The sequence below is a fragment of the Polypterus senegalus genome, chromosome 3 (genome assembly GCF_016835505.1).
Source record: "Polypterus senegalus isolate Bchr_013 chromosome 3, ASM1683550v1, whole genome shotgun sequence".
NCBI classification, from domain to species: Eukaryota; Metazoa; Chordata; class Cladistia; order Polypteriformes; family Polypteridae; genus Polypterus; species Polypterus senegalus.
Genome location: NC_053156.1, coordinates 281,484,220 through 281,509,001, shown reverse-complemented (window position 1 = coordinate 281,509,001; position 24,782 = coordinate 281,484,220). Strand labels below are relative to the sequence as shown.

The following is a 24,782-nucleotide window of genomic DNA, read 5'->3' as shown; positions in this document are numbered from 1 at the left end:
AAACAAGAAAACATTGAAGTCATTGAATATCCTTTGAGTCCAGTCAAATCAGTCATTAAGAAATGGCCAGAGTATAGCACAGATGTAAATCTACCTAGAGCAGCCATCGATGAAAGCTGATTGATCATGCAAGAAGAAGAAGAATAGTGATGGAAGACACCAAAAGACCTGTGTGAAATATGAAAGAGTTACAAGCGGCAGTGGAAAAGATTTGAGAGACTGTGCAGACAACAACTGCTGTCTGGGTGCTTTGGTAGTTGCTGCTGTAGGAGAGCGTGGCAAATAGCTGCTGTCAAGATGAAAAATGACATCTTGGCAAAAGACACATAGGAGTCTCGGAAGTCAGCTAGAAGAAGGCGCTGCGGTCTAACAAGACCAAAATTGAGCTTTTTGGCCATCAGCCTAAATGCCATGTTTGGTGTAAGCCAAACACTGAGCATTATTAAAAGAACACCAACCCCACCGTGAAGCATGGTGATGACGGCATTTTGCTGTGGGGATGGCTTTCTGCAGCTGGTCCTCGAAGGCTAGAAAGTAAAATGAATTCAGCAAAGTACAGGGAAATCCTGGAGGAAAGCTAGACACAGTCTGTATGAAACCTATGCCATAAGAGAAGATTTGTTTTCCACCAAGTGAACGACCTCAAGCATAAAGCCAAAGTTACATGAGAATTTTTCCAAACAACAATGTTAATGTTCTGCAGTGGCCGAGTCCAGATCTTAATCCAAATGATCTACAAAGGTTTACAAAGAATAGGTTGAATGGTATTAAATTCTATTTATGGCAATAAAACTGAAGGAGCAGAAATACTGATTCATAAAGCAATCACTTTTGTTGCCTAAAGGATAAGTTATTCTTCAGAAGACCATTATATTGTGGAAGTAAAAAAATGGAATAAAGCCTGACTAATTCAGGCTAATCTATACACATCCTAATTAGAATAATAAGGACTTAATCTGAAGTTTTTTTCTTTAGTTACAAATAACTACAATCACAAACATACAATGGCTACAGATTTTAACACTGTATTAAGTTCAGCTTTACTTCACATTAAACTTCAACAGCAACCAAATTATCTAAAAATGATTCAGCAATTTCACATTATTTTAAATCATTAACCATCTGATCGATGGAGTTTTTACGCTCATATTCAAGATAATATATTTTTACTCTTCGATGTATCACAGTTATTTACAAATTAATTCCTTTTTAGTGATAATAATATGCTAGACTGTGTTAATTCTTGCAATTATGATGTAATTGCTATTTCGGAAAATGTTCCACTTATCCTGGAGCCTTCATTATCAAAGCATACTAATTCAACAAGCAGTTGGCAGTGCAGATGAAGATTTTATTACGTTTCCCTTCAAAGAAGTTGAGACTTTTGCTAAAACTAACACATCTCTGGAGAAATCTGCCAGAAGTCTCTTAGAAATGCTTGAAGCATATCTGAGGGGACCAATCAATTTCTTATGTTTCATACAAAAGTAAATTTCAAACCCAAATGGCAAAGGAATTAATCACCCAATCAACTGGAGAATATCCAGTTATCCATACAGTAATGTAAACTGAAGCCAAAGCACAGATGAGTCACACAGCAAGCCAATGATCAAGAACACAACAGCGAGTCTACATCAGAATGGATGAAAAGAAGCAAAATTATTGTTTAGGACTGGTTTGATGAAAGTTTAATCCTAAACCCAACAGAGATGGAATGCAATGAGCTGATACAAGCAGTTCATGCTTGAAAAGCTATCACTGTTTCAGAACCTTTGCCTTGCCTAATAGTCTACTTTAGAAATTACACTTTATAGCTGTGATAAAGTGTTTTTATTTTTTATTTTCATATACTTTATTAATCCCCTGAGGGGAAATTATCTTTCCGAATTACTTTTGGTGGTCAGAGCACAGGGTCAGCCATTTTATAGCACTCCTGGAGCAATTTTCAGGGTTAGGGCCTTGCTCAAGGGCCCAACAGAGTAGGACCCCTTCTGACAGTAACAGGATTTGAACCAGAAACCTTCCAGACACTAGCACAGATGCTTCATCTCAGAGCTGCCACTCCACCCTATATACAGTAAGTAGTATCTCCAAGTTATAAAAGTGCTTTCAAAAATTTGCACCCCTAAGTCATCTGAGAGAATGTTTGGAACAGGATCTTTTAGATCTTCACAAAAACAACATGATTCAGCACTAGATAAAAACACCCTTATTCAATCTATGTAAGGTATGGGACTAATTCCTAAAAAAAATAGTATATTGCATATGTCTCTTTTGACTCAGACAGACCCTACTTGTGAGCAATGCCATCAATAATTAATAATAATAATAATACTACAATAAATAATTGCAATCCACAGATTCCATTCCCATGGATTCACTTATCCACTATTATAAAAGTGTAACCCATTTTGCGACACTGGTCTAATTGGAGCTATTCGTGGATAAGGTGCTTGCTGCGTTCTATGAGATGGAGCAGAGATGGACATCAAAGGGTTGTATTTGGGCCATTAGCAGTAGAATAAAAAATAAAAAAAATTAGAGAGGCATCTCATATGAGATTGAGCAATAAAAGGTGATGTGATGTCCTCAGATGTCCATGTCAGGGGCTACACACATGCTATACTGAATAGATCAATGTGTGTTTACCTGATGCTGAGAGGCGTGGATATGCCTGAACCCCTGTCATGATGGAGACTAGGGCTTGCAATTGTTCCCCACGAAGGAGGAATTCACAGTATGAGCAGGTCATAATCATGCACTGATTATGTCCCAGCCACTTGTACACACTGCTTGTTGCTGCTACCAATTGGATAGTTTACTGTACAGGAAACAGTCCAGGATGCCAGTTGACAACCCCCCAGGCAGACTTGTGGTCCCACCCTCCAGAAATGATCATCTATCTGCCGCAGCCAGGTGTTACATGGGCATCCCCTTGGACTGGTCCAGCCATTCGAGTCCTCAATAATGAGTATCCTCTGAGCCGGATCACCCTTGGAGAATCCCACCGCATGGCCATACTGCCATAACGGACACTCCCTCACAATGCAGTGGTACCCAATGATTCTCTGAAGAGACACAGTACCAAAGGAGCTGAATCTTTGTCTTAGGTCACTGGATAGTGTCCATGTCTCGAAACCATATACCTCTGGCATTAGTTTCACAAGCTTGACGTCATTTTTTTTATAAACTATAGACCCAAAACTCAAAACTGATGATCAAAATGCACATTTTTCAGAATTATTAAGTTTTTTTCCAATTGCTTGCATACAATACACATAAACAAAAGAGCATTTGTTCATTTAACTGAAATCACCAGTTCCAAATGACACAACTTAACATCAGAGTATTACCATTTGAAATTGCAAGACGTTTGGCAAGAGAGAACATTCATTTTGATGTGGATGAGAACTTGCGGCCAAATATGCATGATAGGGTTGATGGAAATGAGAGAGACTTGTAATCGCCTGTTTTGCTTTTCATAAGGACGGTGAGGAACACTGTGGATTGAATTTTTCTGGTACTCTAGTTTTTTGTAACTAGTTGTTGCTTTCATTTACTGTAAAAGGAACCTATGTTGTGATCTACAGTGTTGCAATTCATCAATAATTCTCAGATTTGTTCAATAATTCCACTGAGTCTGTAGTATTCTCTCTAATGGTGCTTTTACAGTGACATTACATGTAGCACCATGAGGAAACATGTATCACATATTCTGTACAACAATATCTAATGGTAGTACGAACAACTACACAGTGACATATTGGCAACTTGTGTGTGGGTGATCTAAAGAAATGTCTCCATGATTTAAGGTTTTGTTAACAATATGAATGCAAAATACAATGTTTTGAACATTGGACAGCCTGTGTTCAAATGGTGACCATTTTGAGTTTTGGGTGTAGAGTTCTGAAAAATTACATCAAAGTTCTGAAACTAGTGCCAAAAGTGATTGTAAAAAACTGGAACATAAAGAAGTGTGTGTACTTTTGTGTATGTATCTGTGTTTCTAATTTGTCTTTTCAAATACAGATATTCTGTTCCTTGTATCTGTCATCATTCTGCAGCATCCCAATTTGTTTCTATGCTATATTATTCTTCACTGAGTCAGATTAACCCCTTACTCTCTTAACTCTTGATTTTATTTCTCAAATAATTGCATTACAGCTGAACATGGCACCGATACAGCATATTAGCTGTTGTGTTTGCAACTTATGGTTAATTGCAATCTGGCTAATTAAAGAAACAAAACTAAAGTTCAGTTTCTTCACAGACAAGTGAACTGAAATGAAGTTAGATAGTAAAAAAAGAAGCACTAAATCTTGCCAGCTGTTGGCATCTTTCTGAATTTTAAAGAGAGGTAAATGAAAGCTGACAAGGAATTAGAGTAAGTCACCTGAATAATGTGTTCAGTTAACAACAAAGTACTTACTATTTGTAGGAGCCATTTGCTAGTTATTTAAGTTATATTAAATGTTTGCCTATATATTGGTGCATAGTCTATGGGAGGTTGTTACAGGCCCCACAAGCTGAATTCAGTTGGTTTATTCAAACTATTTCTTGTCTCTCTGACCATAGATTAGTCTCAGTTAGTGACCTGCCGTGCCGAGAGTTAGGCATGGAGGGCACACGGTTTTAAACCATGCTTTAACATATCCAATAGTATGAAAGTTAACATGCTCTATTGAAGTGCAGTGCCATATGTTTAGAGCATACTGAAGGCGAAGTAAAGCATCTTTAGGTATAGAAACAAATGAAGTTTGACAGGAAAGGCAAAGTTTAGAGAAGAGAAATTTTTTCCAGTTTTTTTGCCTTTTATTCTACACGTGTAACAACCTTTTTTCTGTATTCTAGTGTGGACTGTTTGCTTTGAATTTTCACTAAATCTTTTAAAAAGAACTTTTAGACTGAGAGATTTCTTTTGGCATGTGTCTGACCCATGCTTGATCCTGCCTTACTCTCCATTGGCTAAACTCTTTAAATTATGAAATCGGCTTTATGAAAAGTCTACAGCCACTGAGGATCCTAGTATTCTAGACTTTTCATTCCTCATCTAAAGGCATCTGTACCCCCACACAATGTCTAGTTAGTACCACTCTTTCGAAAGCTTTTTTGAGGGCTACATAATTAAGAAGGGGGTACACTTTAAATAAACAACATAGGGGTAAATAGATCCAGAAATAGTATAATAAACAACAACAACCACCACCACCGCCTCAATATATTTACAAACATTTACTGGCTAAAGATAAAGACACAGTCTCCATTAAGCTTCCCTCAACAGAAAGAACTACAGACACCCATAAATACAGACCTTAAAAGAGCATATAGCTTGTTATTGGTTTGGTTAATATTTTCTCCCATTGGTTTACTGTGTTTTTTAAATTCATTATATTTGAAAATAACTGACCATTATTTTAATTTTTTTTAATATGCAAACTATAGCCTGCAAACACACTGGCAAAGGTGCATAGATGTTTAAAGAATATATAAACAACCTCACATATTTATAACCACTAACATCGACAGTGTATACACTTGTAATGAGAAAAATTCACACTTTTAATATGCACCTAGAAATATACATAAAGAAGTATAGATTTAAATAAGCAAAACCACATCTATGTATTCTATAATATGAACACATTGATACAAATGTGTACACAGCCACCTATGTTTATGGTTACACAGACATGAATAGCAGCAGAGTCTACCTTGGAAATACTGTACTCTGAATCACTCATTCAAGCTCTTCATTTCTAAAGGCTCACTGAAGGAGATAAGAAGAATACCTGAATGTGTCCAGAGCACTCTGGCTCTGAGTCAGCCTCACTGTCAGAGTCCTGGATACTGCATTGTGGGTATCTGTTTCTTGTCTGGTGAGAAGAAGCATAAATATTAAAAAGACTGCATGATTGCTTCAAAGTTACTAGCTCAACAGTATGTAGATACCCTAGGTTTCCTTGTTTGACATCTGACCTTAGGATGGGAAGTGTTCACCTCTCTCTTCTTCAAAACATATTCTGCTGAGTTGCCCTCCACACAATGCCTTAGTGCAGACATGTGTATGTTCACTTGTTCATCTTCATCACTGGATTCTCCATCCGTGGCCCCACTCACCTGTGATTCATGATGTTCCTGGAAAACAGTTAATTTAAAAGTTACACACTGCCATTACCTTTAATGCAAACTAGACATCCAGGAACGTCAGGCCCAAGGTGTATCAGTCTATAACTACATCTTTCATTCACCAATCTTGAAAATATGGGGTGAACATTTTTGCATGTACTTTAATTGAATTCTCATTAAAATAGGAAGAATATGTTATAAATAGACAGATATTAGGGGCATTCCATGAGCCTTATGGGGTCCCACAAACAGGGGACAACATAGAGGAGAGATGAGGAAAGTCTCAGTGTTAACTCATTAAATCATTATACTTGCATACAACAAAATTTGGAATGAAATTGCTCATAAAGGTAGCACTGTATAAAGAAATACCTTAAATTTCCATATATACAAAAGAATGATCAGTAAAATAATAATTACCAATAAATAAATTCAGCCTTTGGAGATTGAATGGTGTGTGTACGGTAATAGCCTAAGGTGAGGTTTAACTCTGTTCTCAACTGTTGAACTTTGGAGTGATGGAAGCCACAGTTATAGAAATAAAACATTTTTCAGTTGGTTCATATGGAGTACTGTTGTATTGGAGGGCACAGTGTTACATATTAAAGAGTTGAAGAATAATATGACACCTGGAAAGAAAGGGGTGGCATTAGAACTTCTTAAATATTATGGAGATATATAGAAAAGAAGACTTCATCATACGACTGATGAAACCTGGGTAAAGAAAGAGTTTCCAAAAGAGTAGGAATAGGGGGCTGTGTGTCCCATCCACAATAAAAATGAGCAATTACTTTATGAGAATTACCGAAGAATCACCCTATTAAGTCATGTGTGCAAAAGGATTGACAAGGGTACTGGGCAAAGAGGTTAGAAACACTAACAGAAAACATTCTGGGAGAGAGGCACCGTGGTTTTAGTCATAATAGATCATATTTGTAAACAAAGTATTTGTATTTTGGGAGTTTGACACAGATCTCTATGTACTATCAGGCAGGCAGGCAGACAGGCAGGATGGATGGATGGATGGATGGATGGATAGATAGGAAAAGGGCACTCTATTATAGACAGACAGACAGACAGACAGACAGACAGATAGATAGATAGATAGATAGACGTCTTAAAAAATATTGTTTTAGTGTAGTGATCTGTGCTGCTATTTCATAAATATTGAATGCCTTGCCTGTTGAGCAACTGTGTTGAACTTACATTTTTGTTCTCCAGGTACTCCACTTTTACTCCAACATAGATATTTGTCTTAGGTTTAATGACGGTAATAAACAGTTCCCATGTTAGAATAGCTGTCTGTGTGTGGCAGGGGTCCTGCGATAGACTGGCACCCTGTCCTGCTCTGATTCCTCACTTACTGTACAGTATATGAAATGCCGCTGGGATAGCCTGAATTCTCCTGTGATCTTGAATTAGATTAATTAGGTTTGAGAATGAATTATGAACTGAACTGTATTTTGGAAGCTGTCCTCACCACCAATAATAAACAACTGAAGTCTGACAGACCCTCACTAACTAAAGGTTTCAACATGATTTTCACCTGGCTCTTCCCTTTGCTGGAGTTCTTCCATCTCTTCCATAAACATCCCCAATTTAGAAAGGACCTGGAACTGATGGACGGGTCGTGAATTTGGCCACTTCTGGTCTTCTTGTCAGCTGTAGTTCTGGGCCTGTTAAGAAACAAATTAATCAGTAGCCAAGTTCATTGTGTTGAAAGTAGACCAGGCAGAATTTAGTTTTATCATATTTAGCAGCATGAAGTTATAGGTCATACCATAAACACCTAGAATGACCTGTACTAATAGGTATAGTACTCAGCAGAAATTTTAACTATAAAATAATCCTGAATGCACATAAGGTTACCCCAAAGAATTATTAGTTATTCCGTATCCAAATAAGCACTAAAATGGCAGAACGTTTGACATACTGAATGTAGGTGTAAACTACTTCTGAAAATAAGCACATGTCACCCAGGTTAAGTTTACAAATCAGATTATTTAAAACCGTTGTGTCAGTACCATAACATATGGTATTCTATAAAGATTTTTTATTTGCAGAAATAAGATCAAAACCATGCATATGTTGTGGATTGAGAAAATGAGATGGATGTTTTCAAGGAATAAGAAAGCTGCCATGCTTAAATTGATTGTATTATAAACTGGATGGAAAAAATTAGGTTTATTGTTCATATGTCATGTTAAAGTAAATTGCAGTCAATGTAATTAATCAAATTCAAATCATGCGAAGATCCAAACACTAAACATCTGCTCCTAGTTTTTTTCAACAAAATAGAAATTGTTCTACCAGTACTAGCATTTGTGTGTGTTACATGGATATATTTTTGTGTTTTTTTTAACCTTCTTTTGTAAGATTCTTTATCAACACCATCACCATGTTTTTAATTCCACATGACAAACATTTGGGTTAATTATGCCATTATTTCCTAGTGTGAAAGCTAGTGAATATGACATTGAACTAGCTACAGATTTTCAGTATTCAGTTTCATTTGTGATGGTGTCTACTCCAAACATAATCCACTTTAATAAAAGAAAACACCTGTGTATCTGACATGTGTCTACCCGGTTGCTATGTCTATGTCATTCCAACAGATGGCGTATCACAAACATTAACACTGCTTTTACGAATCCAATGCCAAATGGCATGTAACAGATACATGTACATCGCATGGTGCACTGCAAATGTTAATGCTGAGGTCTTCATTGATTACTTATATTTCAACCCATCTTAGACTGGCAGCTCAGCGATTTGTCATTAATTGGATAAAACTGAGAAAGAAAACTCCACAAAAATGTGTATTGATAGGATAATGAGAAATTTAAACATTTCCACTTATGGTTTCTGAGTTCTTGTAAATCTTACACGACTATGCTTTTATTAATGCAAACTGAAGAAAATGACAAACATTAAACAATAAGATCAATTTGAATTACAATCACTCGCTGCCTGAAACAGCAAGACCCAGGACTCTTTTTTAAAAAAAAAAAAAAAAAAAAACTCATTGGTTCTCATGACGCATTTTCACCTTTTCTGCAGTGGTCCTTTTTTCCTTAGTTGATAAAAGCTCCATATGTCTTTATGTTTAAAGACAGAGACTGACCTATCTTCATTTTCTTTTAAAAGCTCCATATGTCTTGGTGTTTAAATAGAGATTTTATTGTTTCTCTGTATTTTATTTGACGTCCCTAAGTTTGAGACTTTCAGCTGACACATCTACTCACTAAAGGCCATGTCACATTAGGTGACTTTGCAGTGATTTGCAGTCATAGCCTTCATTTACATCAGGTTAGTGAGTTGGAGCCAGTTGACGGTGCACTCCTGTAAATCCGGTTGCATAATGTGACATGCCTAGGGCCTCACTCCAACTAGTCCATGACTCGCTCCTACAATATCAAACAGATTTCATTTCACTTTTAGTCATAAGGATAGCTCTGTATGCATTTGAGCAGACTATAAAAGAATGCTCATCCAGAAGTACAATTTATATAATGTAGCATGGGAGTTATGGATTCACAAACCAAAGAGCAGCTCATCTGTCTGATATCTCATGTTTTACATACTACAACAGGGAAAAAAAAGGATTAAGATTACAGGAGAACCCGCCATACCTGTGAACCCTTCATACAGGGCCGGCTCCATTGGGCAGTACATCGTTGGCTGTCAGATAAAAAGGAGAGCAACTGTGATTGGCAAGTCTGACTAACGGCTTGTGACGTGTGGTCTGTGGCACTGTGCCGATTTTAAATAAATACTCGTCCTCTATGTAGGTGCAGAGCTCCAACTGGGTGCAAGGGTGCATAAGTGCATTTCACTCCGTGGTTAGCGAAGGCACTTGCTGGCCACGCCACATTCACGTACACAGGTAGGTGGGTCAATCAGGAGCCTCCATACAGCTGTGGAGGGAGTGGCTCCTTGAACCTGCACTTAATTACAGTGCATCCGGAAAGTATTCCTAGCGCATCACTTTTTCCACATTTTGTTATGTTACAGCCTTATTCCAAAATGGATTAAATTCATTTTTTTCTTCAGAATTCTACACACAACACCCCATAATGACGTGAAAAAAGTTTACTTGAGATTTTTGCAATTAACAAAATAAAAAAATTGAGAAAGCACATGTGCATACAGTGGTGTGAAAAACTATTTGCCCCCTTCCTGATTTCTTATTCTTTTGCATGTTTGTCACACAAAATGTTTCTGATCATCAAACACATTTAACCATTAGTCAAATATAACACAAGTAAACACAAAATGCAGTTTTTAAATGATGGTTTTTATTATTTAGGGAGAAAAAAAAATCATGTGTGAAAAAGTAATTGCCCCCTTGTTAAAAAATAACCTAATTGTGGTGTATCACACCTGAGTTCAATTTCCGTAGCCACCCCCAAGCCTGATTACTGCCACACCTGTTTCAATCAAGAAATCACTTAAATAGGAGCTGCCTGACACAGAGAAGTAGACCAAAAGCACCTCAAAAGCTAGACATCATGCCAAGATCCAAAGAAAATCAGGAACAAATGAGAACAGAAGTAATTGAGATCTATCCGTTTGGTAAAGGTTATAAAGCTTTGGGACTCCAGCGAACCACAGTGAGAGCCATTATCCACAAATGGCAAAAACATGGAACAGTGGTGAACCTTCCCAGGAGTGGCCGGCCGACCAAAATTACCCCAAGAGCGCAGAGACGACTCATCCGAGAGGTCACAAAAGACCCCAGGACAACCTCTAAAGAACTGCAGGCCTCACTTGCCTTAATTAAGGTCAGTGTTCACGACTCCACCATAAGAAAGAGACTGGGCAAAAACAGCCTACATGGCAGATTTCCAAGACGCAAACCACTGTTAAGCAAAAAGAACATTAGGGCTCGTCTCAATTTTGCTAAGAAACATCTCAATGATTGCCAAGACTTTTGGGAAAATACCTTGTGGACTGATGAGACAAAAGTTGAACTTTTTGGAAGGCAAATGTCCCGTTACATCTGGTGTAAGAGGAACACAGCATTTCAGAAAAAGAACATCATACCAACAGTAAAATATGGTGGTGGTAGTGTGATGGTCTGGGGTTGTTTTGCTGCTTCAGGACCTGGAAGGCTTGCTGTGATAGATGGAACCATGAATTCGATTGTCTACCAAAAAATCCTGAAGGAGAATGTCTGGCCATCTGTTCGTCAACTCAAGCTGAAGCGATCTTGGGTGCTGCAACAGGACAATGACCCAAAACACACCAGCAAATCCACCTCTGAATGGCTGAAGAAAAACAAAATGAAGACTTTGGAGTGGCCTAGTCAAAGTCCTGACCTGAATCCAACTGAGATGCTATGGCATGACCTTAAAAAGGCAGTTCATGCTAGAAAACCCTCAAATAAAGCTGAATTACAACAATTTTGCAAAGATGAGTGGGCCAAAATTCCTCCAGAGCGCTGTAAAAGACTCATTGCAAGTTATCGCAAACGCTTGATTGCAGTTATTGCTGCTAAGGGTGGCCCAACCAGTTATTAGGTTACTTTTTCACACAGGGCCATGTAGGTTTGGATTTTTTTTTCTCCCTAAATAATAAAAACCATAATTTAAAAACTGCATTTTGTGTTTACTTGTGTTATATTTGACTAATGGTTAAATGTGTTTGATGATCAGAAACATTTTGTGTGACAAACATGCAAAAGAATAAGAAATCAGGAAGGGGGCAAATAGTTTTTCACACCACTGTAAGTATTCACAGCCTTTATCATGAAGCTCAAAATTGAGATCAGGTGCATCCTGTTTCCCCTGATCATCCTTGAGATGTTTCTGCAGCTTAATTGGAGTCCACCTGTGGTAAATCCAGTTGATTGGACATGATTTGGAAAGGCACACACCTGTCTATATAAGGTCCCACAGTTGACAGTTCATGTCAGAGCACAAACTAAGCATGAAGTCAAAGGAATTGAATGTAGACCTCCGAGGCAGGATTGTCTCGAGGCACAAATCTGGGGAAGGTTACAGAATAATTTCTGCTACTTTGAAGGTCCCAATGAGCACAGTGGCCTCCATCATCCGTAAGTGAAAGAAGTTCGAAACCACCAGGACTTTTCCTAAAGCTGGCCATCCATCTAAACCGAGTGATCGGGGGAGAAGGGCCCAATGGTTACTCTGTCAAAGCTCCAGAGGTCCTCTGTGGAGAGAAGAGAACCTTCCAGAAAGACAACCATCTCTGCAGCAATCCACCAATCAGGCCTGTATGGTAGAGTGGCCAGACGGAAGCCACTGCTTAGTAAAAGGCACATGGCAGTCCGCCTGGAGTTTGCCAAAAGGCACCTGAAGGACTCTCAGACCATGAGAAACAAAATTCTCTGGTCTGATGAGACAAAGATTGAACTCTTTGGTTGTGAATGCCAGGTGTCACGTTTGGAGGAAACCAGGCACCGCTCATCACCAGGCCAATACCATCCCTACAGTGAAGCATGGTGGTGGCAGCATCATGCTTTGGGGATGTTTTTCAGCAGCAGGAACTGGGAGACTAGTCAGGATAAAGGGAAAGATGACTGCAGCAATATACATAGACATCCTGGATGAAAACCTGCTCCAGAGCGCTCTTGACCTCAGACTGGGGCGACAGTTCATCTTTCAGCAGGACAACAACCCTAAGCACACAGCCAAGATATCAAAGGAGTGGCTTCAGGACAACTCTGTGAATGTCCTTGCGTGCCCCAGCCAGAGCCCAGACTTGAATCCGATTGAACATCTCTGGAGAGATCTTAAAATGGCTGTGCACCAACACGTCCCATCCAACCTGATGGAGCTTGAGAGGTGCTGCAAAGAGGAATGGGAGAAACTGGCCAAGGATAGGTGTGCCAAGCTTGTGCCATCAAATTCAAAAAGACTTGAGGCTGTATTTGCTGCCAAAGGTGCATCAACAAAGTATTGAGCAAACGCTGTGAATACTTATGTACATGTGATTTCTCTGTTTTTTTATTTTTAATAAATTTGCAAAAACCTCAAGTAAACTTTTTTCACATTGTCATTATGGGGTGTTGTGCGTAGAATTCTGAGGAAAAAAATGAATTTAATCCATTTTGGAATAAGGCTGTAACATAACAAAATGTGAAAAAAGTGAGGCGCTGTGAATACTTTCCGGATGCACTGTAGGTAGCAGATTTAAAAAGAACCTGCACAGGTCTGAGGGGGAGAAGAGAGGAGAGAAAACAAAAAGGGAACTGTGAGGAAATAAGGATAGAGGTTAAGGGAAGGAAAAAGAGAGGCAGAAGCAAAAGACAGCCAGTGGTTAGATAGAGAAACACGTGGATGGGAATGAAGCCCCATGGAGTAGCGCATGGCCAGCGCTCAAGATGGGGCTTGGGGATCACTCCTTTTGAGTGACTTGGGAGCTGGAATGATCATCATGCTCAGGTGTGTCATCTTGTTGGGTGGAGCCAGTGATCGGCATGGTGGGAGGACGGCGTGCTTTCAGAAAGGCAGCGGTGAGCGCAGAGCAGGGTCCAGTGGCTCCTAGTGGAACGTCATGAAAGACCAGGACTGAAGGGCGTCTGTGCCTGTCGGCTGACGTCTCTCCATGCTGCAAGGTCCAAGTAGGACAAGCCAGGGAAGCACCAGGGACTGAATTTTAAAGGATACTCCTGCGTTGTTATAACTTTATTTTTAAAGGATTATTTCTTTGACTGATTTTAACCTCCACTTTCACATGGATTATTTACTTGTTGAACTTTATTGAACTTTTTGGCACTGCACTTATTGAGCCCTTTGTTTTTGTTGGACTGTTTTAATAAAGGCACTGAGCACTGTTTTACCTTCCCCTTGCTTTGTGTGGTGTCCTCAGTTGCTCGGCTCTTCCCTTAGAAATGGTATCGGTGGTGGAGGATTCCGGAAACTCCCAGTGAGACGCAGTAGCGTGGGAACAACCCTCAACATCATATGGCTTAAGACAGTATTACCACTAACAGCATTGTGCAGCGCATTCACTTGGGTGCTGGATCTGCCTGTAATTTACCAATATGACCTGCTGTCTTATTTTGCCTTGCACATTGTCTGATTTCTAATTCATTTTCAGTTTAACATTGTAACTGAGACTTACCTTTCCTACTCCTTCAAATACTTATTTTTGAAACTTGTCAGGTACATTTTTAAGGGCTACCTGGTATCCGTTGTATTGGTTTTATTGTACTGGTCACGTAGTAAATTTAATAATTTATCATATAAACCAGGCATGTCAAACATGGGGCCCGCATGATAGATCCTAGTTAGCACTAAACTTGTACAAAATGATTACTATTGTTTGTGATTGAATCATTCTGCATCTTCAGCATTACTTATTGACTTTCCTTAATTCCGTCTTCTGCCAAAAGCGTGTTTTCCCATAGCATTACAGTACTGGAAACGTCATCAGCTAGTATAGGTGCAGCTGCGGCGTCAGCTCCTTGATACACTAGGCATGACACTACGTTTTTCCTAAACATCTGGTGACTCTTAAGTTAAGGGATAGATTAACTCTGGGGTTACTGTAATTAATTTTTGGTTTGTATACAATTTTACCTCATTAACCTAAAACAACTCTGTGGCACCTTGGGAGATTCTCAGATATGATATGAATGAGGCAACTATGTAGACTAATTTGCTGTTTATTTTCCTTTCCTTTTTCTCTTCTGCTTTAATTTTAATTTATTTTATGAGTTTCTTGGCTCATAGAGTATTAAAGGTTTAGAGTACTAAAAGTAAAAACAGCTTTCATACGCACTGTATACAGTGGGTAACTATCAGAACATTTGTTATGTATTATGTAGGAGAAATGTGAGTAAGTATACATTTAACAGAACTAATCTCCCTACAATTATACTTGAATTTGTTAGTTGATCTGGTTCCCCATTAATTTTATAGACAGCCTGTTTTATATTGCCCTTTCTGTGGTGGATAAAATGGTTTATACTGTACAAGAGTTGCTCAAAAAGTTTTACAACACTTTGAATATTTCACTCAAACAAGACACATCTGTAGCTCTTTCCGTAGTTAATTTGCCCGGCTTGCTTTAGCATATATAAAAGTTGAGCTCTACAAAGTCTAAGCATTAGTCTCAAAGAGTTGTGCTCAGATTTTCTCTTCCATCACAAGGCTGAGTGTAAAAGCTTTCATGCATAGGGATGTAGTTTTGCAGGGTCTGGATGTGATTCTCAAATGAGAATACATGTCTGGGGACAACCCATTCAAAAATGTGTAGTGAATAGCAGTAAAATCCAGCACTGCAAAGGCTACACCCATGAGACTTCTTCCTAAAATACCCATCCCCAATTTCTCAAGTCCGTGCATTTTAATCCATCGGTGAGCTTTCAGGGAAAGGGCAAAAGATACTGAAAAAATACCTAATGCTGAGTGAAAATAAAAAGATAAAATTGCTGTTATCCATTTAGGAGCTCAGTAGCACAAGGTAACTGAAGCTTAATAATTAATGTCCATGTAGTAATGAACACTGGGACAGTGGAGACAGACAGACACACAGAAAACTGGGCTCCACATGTTTGCCTCTATCTGCTACGATTATCTTTCTGTCATTTTAACTATTGCATCACTACATTATCCTAGCAATATCCTTAAATAGGTATTTGTTAAATTACTGGAAATCACAAAAAGTGTGTTGCAAAACATTTTGGACAACTCTCATAATATAAGGCTATATAAACAACACAGGCTACTGTTTACAAGGGTCCACTGCATAATTTCTAATGTTGTGGCCAATTATTTCTATAAAGGACAGTTTACTTAGATTTAAATTAGATATCTTTGACCAGTACTGAAAGACGATTACTGACCATTTTGAAGCCAGACTGGACCATGCAGCTCTAAGAACGTTGTTCACTGCATAGTTGGTCCGGGATTTATCTACAGAGGCTTCCCCACTTGCACTCCTGCGTTGTTTTCTGCAAACCAGAAGTGAGAGTTGGCACAAAGTTTTAAAACATACCAGTTCACACAGAGAAAAAGAGAAATACACCATTCTGGATCAAACTCTTTCACCTTCTTCTCCAGAGCATCTTTGTGGGACGAGTGGACACAATCTGGCAATGAACTGTTCCTAAGAGAAGCATGAGGCACAGTGGGCCAACAAGTTCACTGGTGTTTGCCACAGGAACCAGGAAGAAAAGCATGGAAGCCACAGCTGAGAGGAGAGAAAATGGTACTGAGACACAGCAAAAATGCTTCCAACAAAGGATCTGCATAGACAGAAGGCTAATTTTATTGTTCAATTTTGATACTGGATTGCTGTTGTTTACAATTATACCTTCAAACTGGCAATGTTATAAGAGGCTAGTAAGGTTACTGCTTCTAACTGTTGTGACACCATGCTTCTGTAAATTTAGAATGCTACATTATTGAGGGGGTGGGGACTTTTATGTCTGGGGAAGCTCATCTTCATCAAAACTCAAACTTCGACTAGTGGGATCCATACTCACTTGCTACTTGACATCCTGATATGGGAACTGTATACTTGGGAACTGCAGAGAACAGGATATATACTGTATGACTGTTTTAAAAAGGCAAACCATATTATTAAAGACCTCTGACATCCTTCGCAGTCACCTTTCTCTCTCATCCATTTAGGGCCATTAGCATTCTTGCCATAAGTTTTACGGACATTTTGCACCCTTGGGTCAATCTCAATTAGAACTGTATGAACGTGTCTTGTATCTAAACGCAATGTCAGACAACACAGTACTGTATAATGCTGTATATACTCTAATACCTTCAGCAGTCTGTGGCAGACAAGTACCTAATAATTTCATTGTGCTGTGTACAAAAGACAATGTATTTGATACTAAATTTTAGCATTAATTGGAGATGAAATTGGCTTCCACTCAAATAATTCAAAATGAAATTGGAAGCAAGCTGGAAGGCAGCTGTAATACCCATATATGTAACATGTACAGTTGTTTCAATATTTTTTAAAATGTATGGCTTTTTATTGTATTTTGTCCCATTATTCCTATGTACCACACATCACAATTTTACATTGCAACTGGGTTCAGTTTTCAATGCACTTGCTGATAAAAATGACTATGTGTCCTCTGTAATTCCTCCTGGTGTTTACCGGTGCTGCATTTTTTTGTTTTTACATCTATTTGTTGTTCTTTATTGTACTTATTAGTTTTCATATTTCATACTTTAATTGTGTTTGCTCTGTAGACAGCTATATAATGGTACATAATGTTACAAGCTCTATTAAGTTAAACAAATCCTTTAGGTAAATTAAACATACAAATCTCTAGATCAAGCTTTCTGAAAAGTCAGTCCTGGAGGGCCGTAGTGGCTGCAAGCTTTAGTTCAACCTGATTGCTTTATTATAAACCAATCCTTGCCAATAACAGATCATTTTTAAATTCATAGTTTGTTAGTGTATTCATTCTGCCATGTCAGGTCATTCTTATACTGAAGATTTTTCTTCTCCAAGGATATCATACAAATAATTTGTAAAATAAAGTGGATTAGTAATTAGCAGTCCTCAATATTTTTTTTTCCTCTTCAGCTTCCTTCCTGTATTTTATTAAACCAGATAATTCATGATGAATACACAGGTGTAAAGAGAAAGACGTTAGAGGTAAGACTGCTATTTCCTCTGTCATTTGCATCTTGCTAATACGGGAAAAAGAAAAACAGGATTGAATGCATCTGTTTAAGACTAAAAATAAGCAATTAAGTGTAGGAAACCTTAATAAGTGAGACAACTAAAATGAAGCATAAAAATGTTGATTGAGCAATAACTGCTTCAAACATCCGTAATTGACAAACTGAAGAAACTGGGTTGGAACAAAAACCTGTAGCCATTATGGCAATTCAGGACTGACTCTGCAGACCCCTGCTCTAGATTCATGCAGGTAAACTGAATCAAAGGAACTAAAATGCTCAGAATTGTTAATGCAAAAAAGAAATGGCACTGATTATACAGTTCTGTCTGAATTAACAGATGAATGTTGGTGCAATCACTAAGAATAAGCCCACTTTTAATATTTGGCCATTTTTTCGTGAGCTTTTATTTATTCCTGCATCATTTCATTATCATTTGTTACAATGCATTCTTTATAGCTGCATGATTAATGATGTTAATTTAAACCAGTTCAAGTACTAATTAAGTAAATGTGAAATCACTTACTAGAGCAAACTGTACTGCATTTTAGGGCATGTTACAGTTAGGCCTCTCACTTATTATTTGAATTTCCAATTCACTTCACAGTCACCTTTGCAATACAACACATTCATGACATGAGCAGCAAATGATTTATTCACCTATATGAAAGAAGCTGTCTAGAATAAACAGCCTATTCATTTTTTCAGTGTCCTGCCAGCAGTATCTCGATGGCTGAAAGAATAAGTATAGTGCACTGAAAGTTCTCAACTCGTTCTCACACATTCTTCAGTTATTAAGAAATATAATGAGGAAAAAAATACGGAATGCTGTCTGAACACCTTATAAATAAGGAAACAATGAGTAAGTATCAATGACAACGACTTTTACATTTTGTTAAAAACACATTCTTATCTAAACTGTAAATATACATGCACTATTCTTCCTGACCAAACTTTTAGGAAAACCAATATACTTATTTATTGTGGCTGACAGCCGGGACCCTTGCCCAGTCGGGACACCTCTCTCTTGTATGGACTGGGGGAGCAAGCCTGGTCAGGACAGTACCTTCCCCCGAATGCGAGATGGCAGCCCCCTTGGGTTGCAGCGGTGCCTAGGACTCCCGGAGGGCTTCATGGGAATTTGGAGTTTGGTGAAGCCCTTTTGGGATCTGTGGGTGCCGCCAAGGGGTGCTGTAGCTGCTGCTCAGCCCTACAGAGCAGCTCTTCCGCCACACCCGTAAGTGCTGCCGGAAATAGGTCGCCAAGCACCTGGAGCACTTCCGGGAGCGTTATAAAAGGAGCCAGTAGCCACTACTCTGGGAGCCAGTGTCAGGAGGAGGAGGACAAAGATTGCCAGAGGGAGAGTGGAGGAGAAAGAAAGAAAAATGAGAAGGACAAATTTTGTGTTATGCTGGGGACTGTGTGTTATACTTGTTGGGAACGGGGAAGGCGTTTCCCACAAGGGAAAAAGAAAATAAAAAATGCTTGCGTGGTTTGAACCTGTGTCCTATGTCTGTCTGTGTCAGGGCTGGCCTTAACACCATGCAATTATCTAATCAGCCAATCATGTGTTAGCAGTGTAATCATATAGATATGTCAGCAGCTTCAGCTGATGTTCACATCAAACACCAGAATGGAGAAAAAAAAGGTGATCTCAGTGATTTTGGTTATGGTATGATTGTTGGTGCCAGATGGGCTGGTTTTAGTATTTCTGTAACTGCTGCTCTCTTGAAATTTTTGTCTTGTTAATGACAGAGGTCAGGGGAGAGTAGCCACAATGGTTCAAGCTGACAGCAAGCCTACAATCACTCAGATGACCACTCTGTAAAACTGTGGTGAGCAGAAAACTACATCAGAAGGCACAACATGTTGAAACTTGAGGCAGACGGGCTACAACAGCAGAAGACCACATTGGGTTCTACTATTGTCAGCCAAGATCAGAAAGCTGAGGCTGCAGTGAGCACGGTCTCACCACAACTTGACAGCTGAAACCTAGAAAAAAAAAGACTATTCTGATGAAGGCACAGTTTGTAGGCTCAGAATTTGGCACCAACAGCCTGAGTCCATTCACCCAATCAGCCTTGGGTTAACAGTCCAGGCTGGTGTAGGGGAATGTTTTCTTGGCATACTTTGGACCCGTTAATACCAATCAATCATCACTTGAGTGCCACAACCTATTTGGGTATTATTGCTGAGCATCTGAATTTCTTCATAGATACAATGTACCTATCTTCTAATGGCTACTTCCAGCTTGATAATGCATCAGGTCACAAACCAAAAGTCATCTCAGACTGGATTCATGAACATGACAATGAATTCAGTGTTCTTATGTGGCCTTCCCAGTCACCGGACCTGAATCCAATAGTACACCTTTGGCATGTGGTAGGATAGGAGATTCAAAGCATGAATGTGCAGCTGACAAATCTGCAGAAACTGTGTGATGCAATCATGTCAATAGGATCAGAATCTCAAAGGAATGATTCCAACATTTTGTGAAATCCATGACACAAACAACTGAGGCTGTTCTGAGAGCAAAAGGAGGCCTGGCCCAGTATTAGTGTAGTGTTCCTGATCATTTGCTCAATGAGTGTTTATTATGTGACTAAAATTTGAATCTGCATTCTGTAAGCATAAAAAAACAAAAACAAAATTAATCTACCAGTTGGAGTGATAGTGCAGTGGTTAGTGCTGTTGCCTCATGTAATTTTGCCCCTGGCTGGTATCTTTTAGAGTTTTCCTGCATTTGTGTAATTTTGTCAATGGATAACTTTCTCTTCCATTCACTTTCAAAAGACACTGTATGTGTGTTAGATTAATTGGCAGTTTCTAAAATGTTTTTTTTTGTGAGTTTGGTTGATGTACTGGAACTGAATGTGGGTTTACTGTCTTTGCACTCACGGTAGGTGCTGGTCCGTTGTTGCATTGTATTTAATGAAGCAGATTTGAAATAGTAACTTATAAAAATCAGCTGGGAAAAGTTTCTCCTTTACAACAGCCCGGCTAGGAGGCAAACAGTTTGATCTCAACCAGGGTGAGCTTCGTCAGTCTTGCAGGGCTGCAGTGGCTACAGGCTTTTGTTTTAAACCAATTGCTTAATTGTAATGGTCTCGCTTGTCAATATTTTCCACCCATAATGCCTCATTTTAGTCTTTAACAGCTTCACTCACTGTTTTTAACAATAAGATGCAAATGACAAAGCAACCTGCAGTTCTCCACCTAATTTGTTGCCAATTTACATGTGTGTATTCTTATTGTGAACTCTTTGGTTTAATAAAATATTTAGAAGAAAACTTAGTCAAGTCAGTTGGGGAGCATGCACTGGTACAGTGCATTGCCGCACCCACTACACGTCGAAACAGCTCAGGATCCCGGTTGGCAACCCCCCAGGCAGACACGCGTTCCAGTCCTACCCGCTGAAAATTACCCTCTATCTGCCGCAGCCAGGTGTTATGTGGGTGGCCCCTTGGTCTGGTCTAGCCACTTGGGTCCCCAACAATAAGGATCTTATGAGCCATATCACCCTCTGAGAAACGCACCACATGGCCGAAGTGCCGTAACTGACGCTTCCTCACAATGCAGCTAATGTGCCTCATTCGGGACTCCATGAGCAACTGCTCATTTGACACAAAGTCAAACCAACGGTACCCAAGGGTTTTCCGGAGAGACACAGTACCAAAGGAGTCCAGTCTTCGTCTCAGGTCACTGGATAGCATCCATGTCTCACAACCATATAGTAAGACAGGAAGCACCAGGACTCTAAAGACTTGGACCTTCGCCCTTTTGCATAGATATCGAGATAGCCACACAACCCTTTCCAGTGACCTCATTACCCCCCATGCTCTCCCAATCCGTCTACTGACTTCACAGGAAGAGTCACCAGAGACATGAATGTCACTGCCAAGGAAAGTAAACCTCTCAACAAGGTCAACACACTCTTCACAAACACTGCTGATGGCTGTGCCCAAGAGGTCATTACAGGCCTGGATCTCAATTATTATCAGGACACTCACAAGCCCAGACACTTAGACTCCTCATTTAGTCTCTCGAGCACCCCGATCAGAGCCTCCATTGACTCCGCAAAGATCACAGCATCGTCAGCAAAGTCAAGATCCGGGAACCTTTCTTCACGAACAGATGCCCCAAAGCCACTGGACCCCACAATCTTGCCCAACACACAGTCCATACAAGCATTGAACAGAATATGAGCAGAACACACCCCTGATGAACCCCAGAATCAACTGGGAAAAACGCAGAGGTCCTGCCTCCACTCTGCACAGCACTCACAGTACCAGTGTACAGGTCAGCCATGATATCCAGCAACCTCAAGAGGATCCCACGAACCCTCAGGATGTCCCACAGGGCAGTTCCATCAACTGAGTCAAACACTTTGCAAAAATTGACAAAGGCTGCAAAGAAACTCTGCCGATAGTCGCGTTTGCGCTTTACGAGAGCCCTCAGTGCCAGGATGAGGTCGATGGTAGACTTCTTAGGTGTAAAATCAGACTGTTCCGGTCGCTGGTAGGTGAGTAAGTGATCACGGATCCTATTAAGGACGACCATGGCAAGGAGCTTACCCGGTACCGACAGCAGTGTTATCCCACTGTAGTTGCTGCAATCCAGGTGATCACCCTTCCCTTTCCAGATAGGGACGACAAGCCCCGTTTTACAGTCAGTTGGGATGATGCCAGTCTCCCAAATGGAAGCAAAGATTGATTGCAATGCCAGGATGACAGCCTTACCTCCAGCCTGGAGAGGTTCACCCCGGATACCACAGATCCGTGCAGCCTTTCCTCTCCTCAGCTGGTTCACCACCTGTGCAAGCTCAGTGAGATAGGGTGGTTCACAGCTAATTGGAGAATCAGCCTCAAGAACCGTGGACCCAGAGATATTCAACATCCTAGCTGGAGGATCAGCTTTGAACAACTGCTCAAAGTAGCCAGCACAGCGGGTCACACCTGCAGTGTCATCCGTAAGGACCATTCCAGCAGCTGCCCTGACTGTGATTCTCCAAGGAACAGATTCAGATGTGCGTAATGCTCTGTAAGCAGGACGTGGGTCGCTAGACCACAGATGGTGTGTAACTTGCTCACAGATTCCTCTAACAAACGCCTCTTAAAAAAAAAAAAAGAAAACTTAAAAGAAAAAAAACGAAGGACTGAGAATTACTAATCTGTTTCAAGCTTCCAATCATTTGGATTATATTCTTGAAAAGAAAAAATATACAATATAAGAATGATCTAACATTGCAGAGTTAAAACACTAACTAAGATGTGTTATTTGCTAGGATTGGCCCTCTAAGACTAGCGTAGCTCACCCTTGACTAGACAGTGTAAAAACCATTCCATCCTGTGTAAAGGAGAGGTTTAATTTATGCGGTATAATGCACTAGTAAGTTTAAATCTGGAATCCTATAATTACATAATAACTACTGCATGTGGTCGATGGGACAAAGAACAACCCAAAGACTCCTAAGCAGGTTTACTATGTTCGTGAACTTGGAAATTCATCAGTTAACTCTTAAGAATTACCCAGGGCAGAGGATGTGGACCCACATTTGCTTGCTGCCCGTCTAGCTTTCATAAGAAGACACTGGCGATACCATATCCAATGCCAAAAGGGACTGCTCTGTTGGGCCCTTGAGCAAGGCCCTTAACCTGCAATTGCTGAGCGCTTTCAGTAGTGAGAAAAGCACTATATAAATGCAAAGAATTATTATTATTATTAGCACAACGTCGTTGTTGTGCAGTAGTGTTTGCCGCACACAGATCTTTCGTAGTGAGAAGTGAGGTTCATGCAAGCACTGAAAAAATGTAAAAGTGCATGCATGTGCCATCTAATGGCTGTGATTGAGTGTGAGCAGAGCAGACTCCTCCATACACACACAGGCCTTTCATTTGTATACTGTATGTCTAATAATAATAACAGTTTTGGCATCCATATTACAAGAAAGACATCAGAGGGCCACAGAATGTCAAAATTAAATAAAATCTAACAAAAGATATGAGAAAAGATTCTAGGAGCTAATTTATGCTAAGTACATGGTCATTAATACATGCATTCAGACAATGTCTCCCGGAGACTTTGCAGTTTGTTCATCAGTCTGCATGAGATTTCTTCCAGCACTTCAGTTTCCTCCCACACCCCAAACACTCGTGTATTTCTTTGGAACAGTGTGTGAATGTACACTGTGATGCACTAATGCCCTATCGGGGGTGATTCATGACTTTTGTTTGATGCTGCTAGGAAGCACTCCGGCTTCCTTCAGCACTATATTGGAATAAGTGGGTTAAGGAAAATGAATGGACAAATGAAGTGTTTATAATTATGAAGAAAACTAGAGAGAATGATACCTGCCTTTACTGGAAAAAAATGTTATTCTATAAAAAACATGGGGCATAGATAAAGATGGTCAAAGATAAATTTCACAAACATTTTTAGAAAATATTTTTTGCATTTACAACTGTTACCTTGTGTTGTAGTTGAAAACAGCACAATCAGTCAGAGTTTGAAAGTCAGTCAGTCAGTCAGTCAGTCACTAGCCCATTTAGTCCTGAAAAGGGTCACACGGGTCTGCTGGAGCCTATCATAGCTAGCATAGGGCACAGGGCAGGAACAAACCGTGGACAGAGCACCAGTCCATCACAGGGTGAATACACATACACACCCACATCACACAATAGGGCCAATTCACCTGACCTGCAAGTCTTTGGACAGTGGGAGTAAACCGGAGCACCCAGAGGAAACCCACACAGACAAGAGGAGAACATGTAAACTCCATGCAGGGAGGACCCATGACACAAACCCTAGTCTCCTTACTGCGAATCAGCAGTGCCAACACTGCGCCACCCCTCCACCTGAGTTTGATTGTTCTCAAAGATAATTCAAAAAAATTTGTTAACCAGCAAGCAACAAGCCATTAGGACAATGGCCTGTCCTTTTCAAAGGATTTCTTACATTCCAGTAATCAAACACTGAAATGAGGTGCAAAAAAAATAAACAACATGTCGGCCACAAAAGAACCTGAGAACA

At 39.7% G+C, this 24,782-nt stretch overlaps 1 protein-coding gene across 2 annotated transcripts in view; it reads right to left on the bottom strand.

Annotated features, from left to right (window-relative positions):
* The window catches only part of LOC120526238 (protein PHTF1-like), a 96,287-nt gene that overhangs the window by 17,988 nt on the left and 53,517 nt on the right, over nucleotides 1-24,782 (bottom strand). For both annotated transcript variants that reach the window (XM_039749302.1, XM_039749301.1), the window contains exons 7-11: nucleotides 16,149-16,290; nucleotides 15,944-16,051; nucleotides 7,673-7,802; nucleotides 5,977-6,135; nucleotides 5,790-5,873 (exon numbers count right to left, since the gene is read on the bottom strand). In XM_039749302.1, the coding sequence (XP_039605236.1) occupies nucleotides 5,790-5,873; nucleotides 5,977-6,135; nucleotides 7,673-7,802; nucleotides 15,944-16,051; nucleotides 16,149-16,290 (623 nt within the window). The remainder of the gene's footprint in view (nucleotides 1-5,789; nucleotides 5,874-5,976; nucleotides 6,136-7,672; nucleotides 7,803-15,943; nucleotides 16,052-16,148; nucleotides 16,291-24,782) is intronic.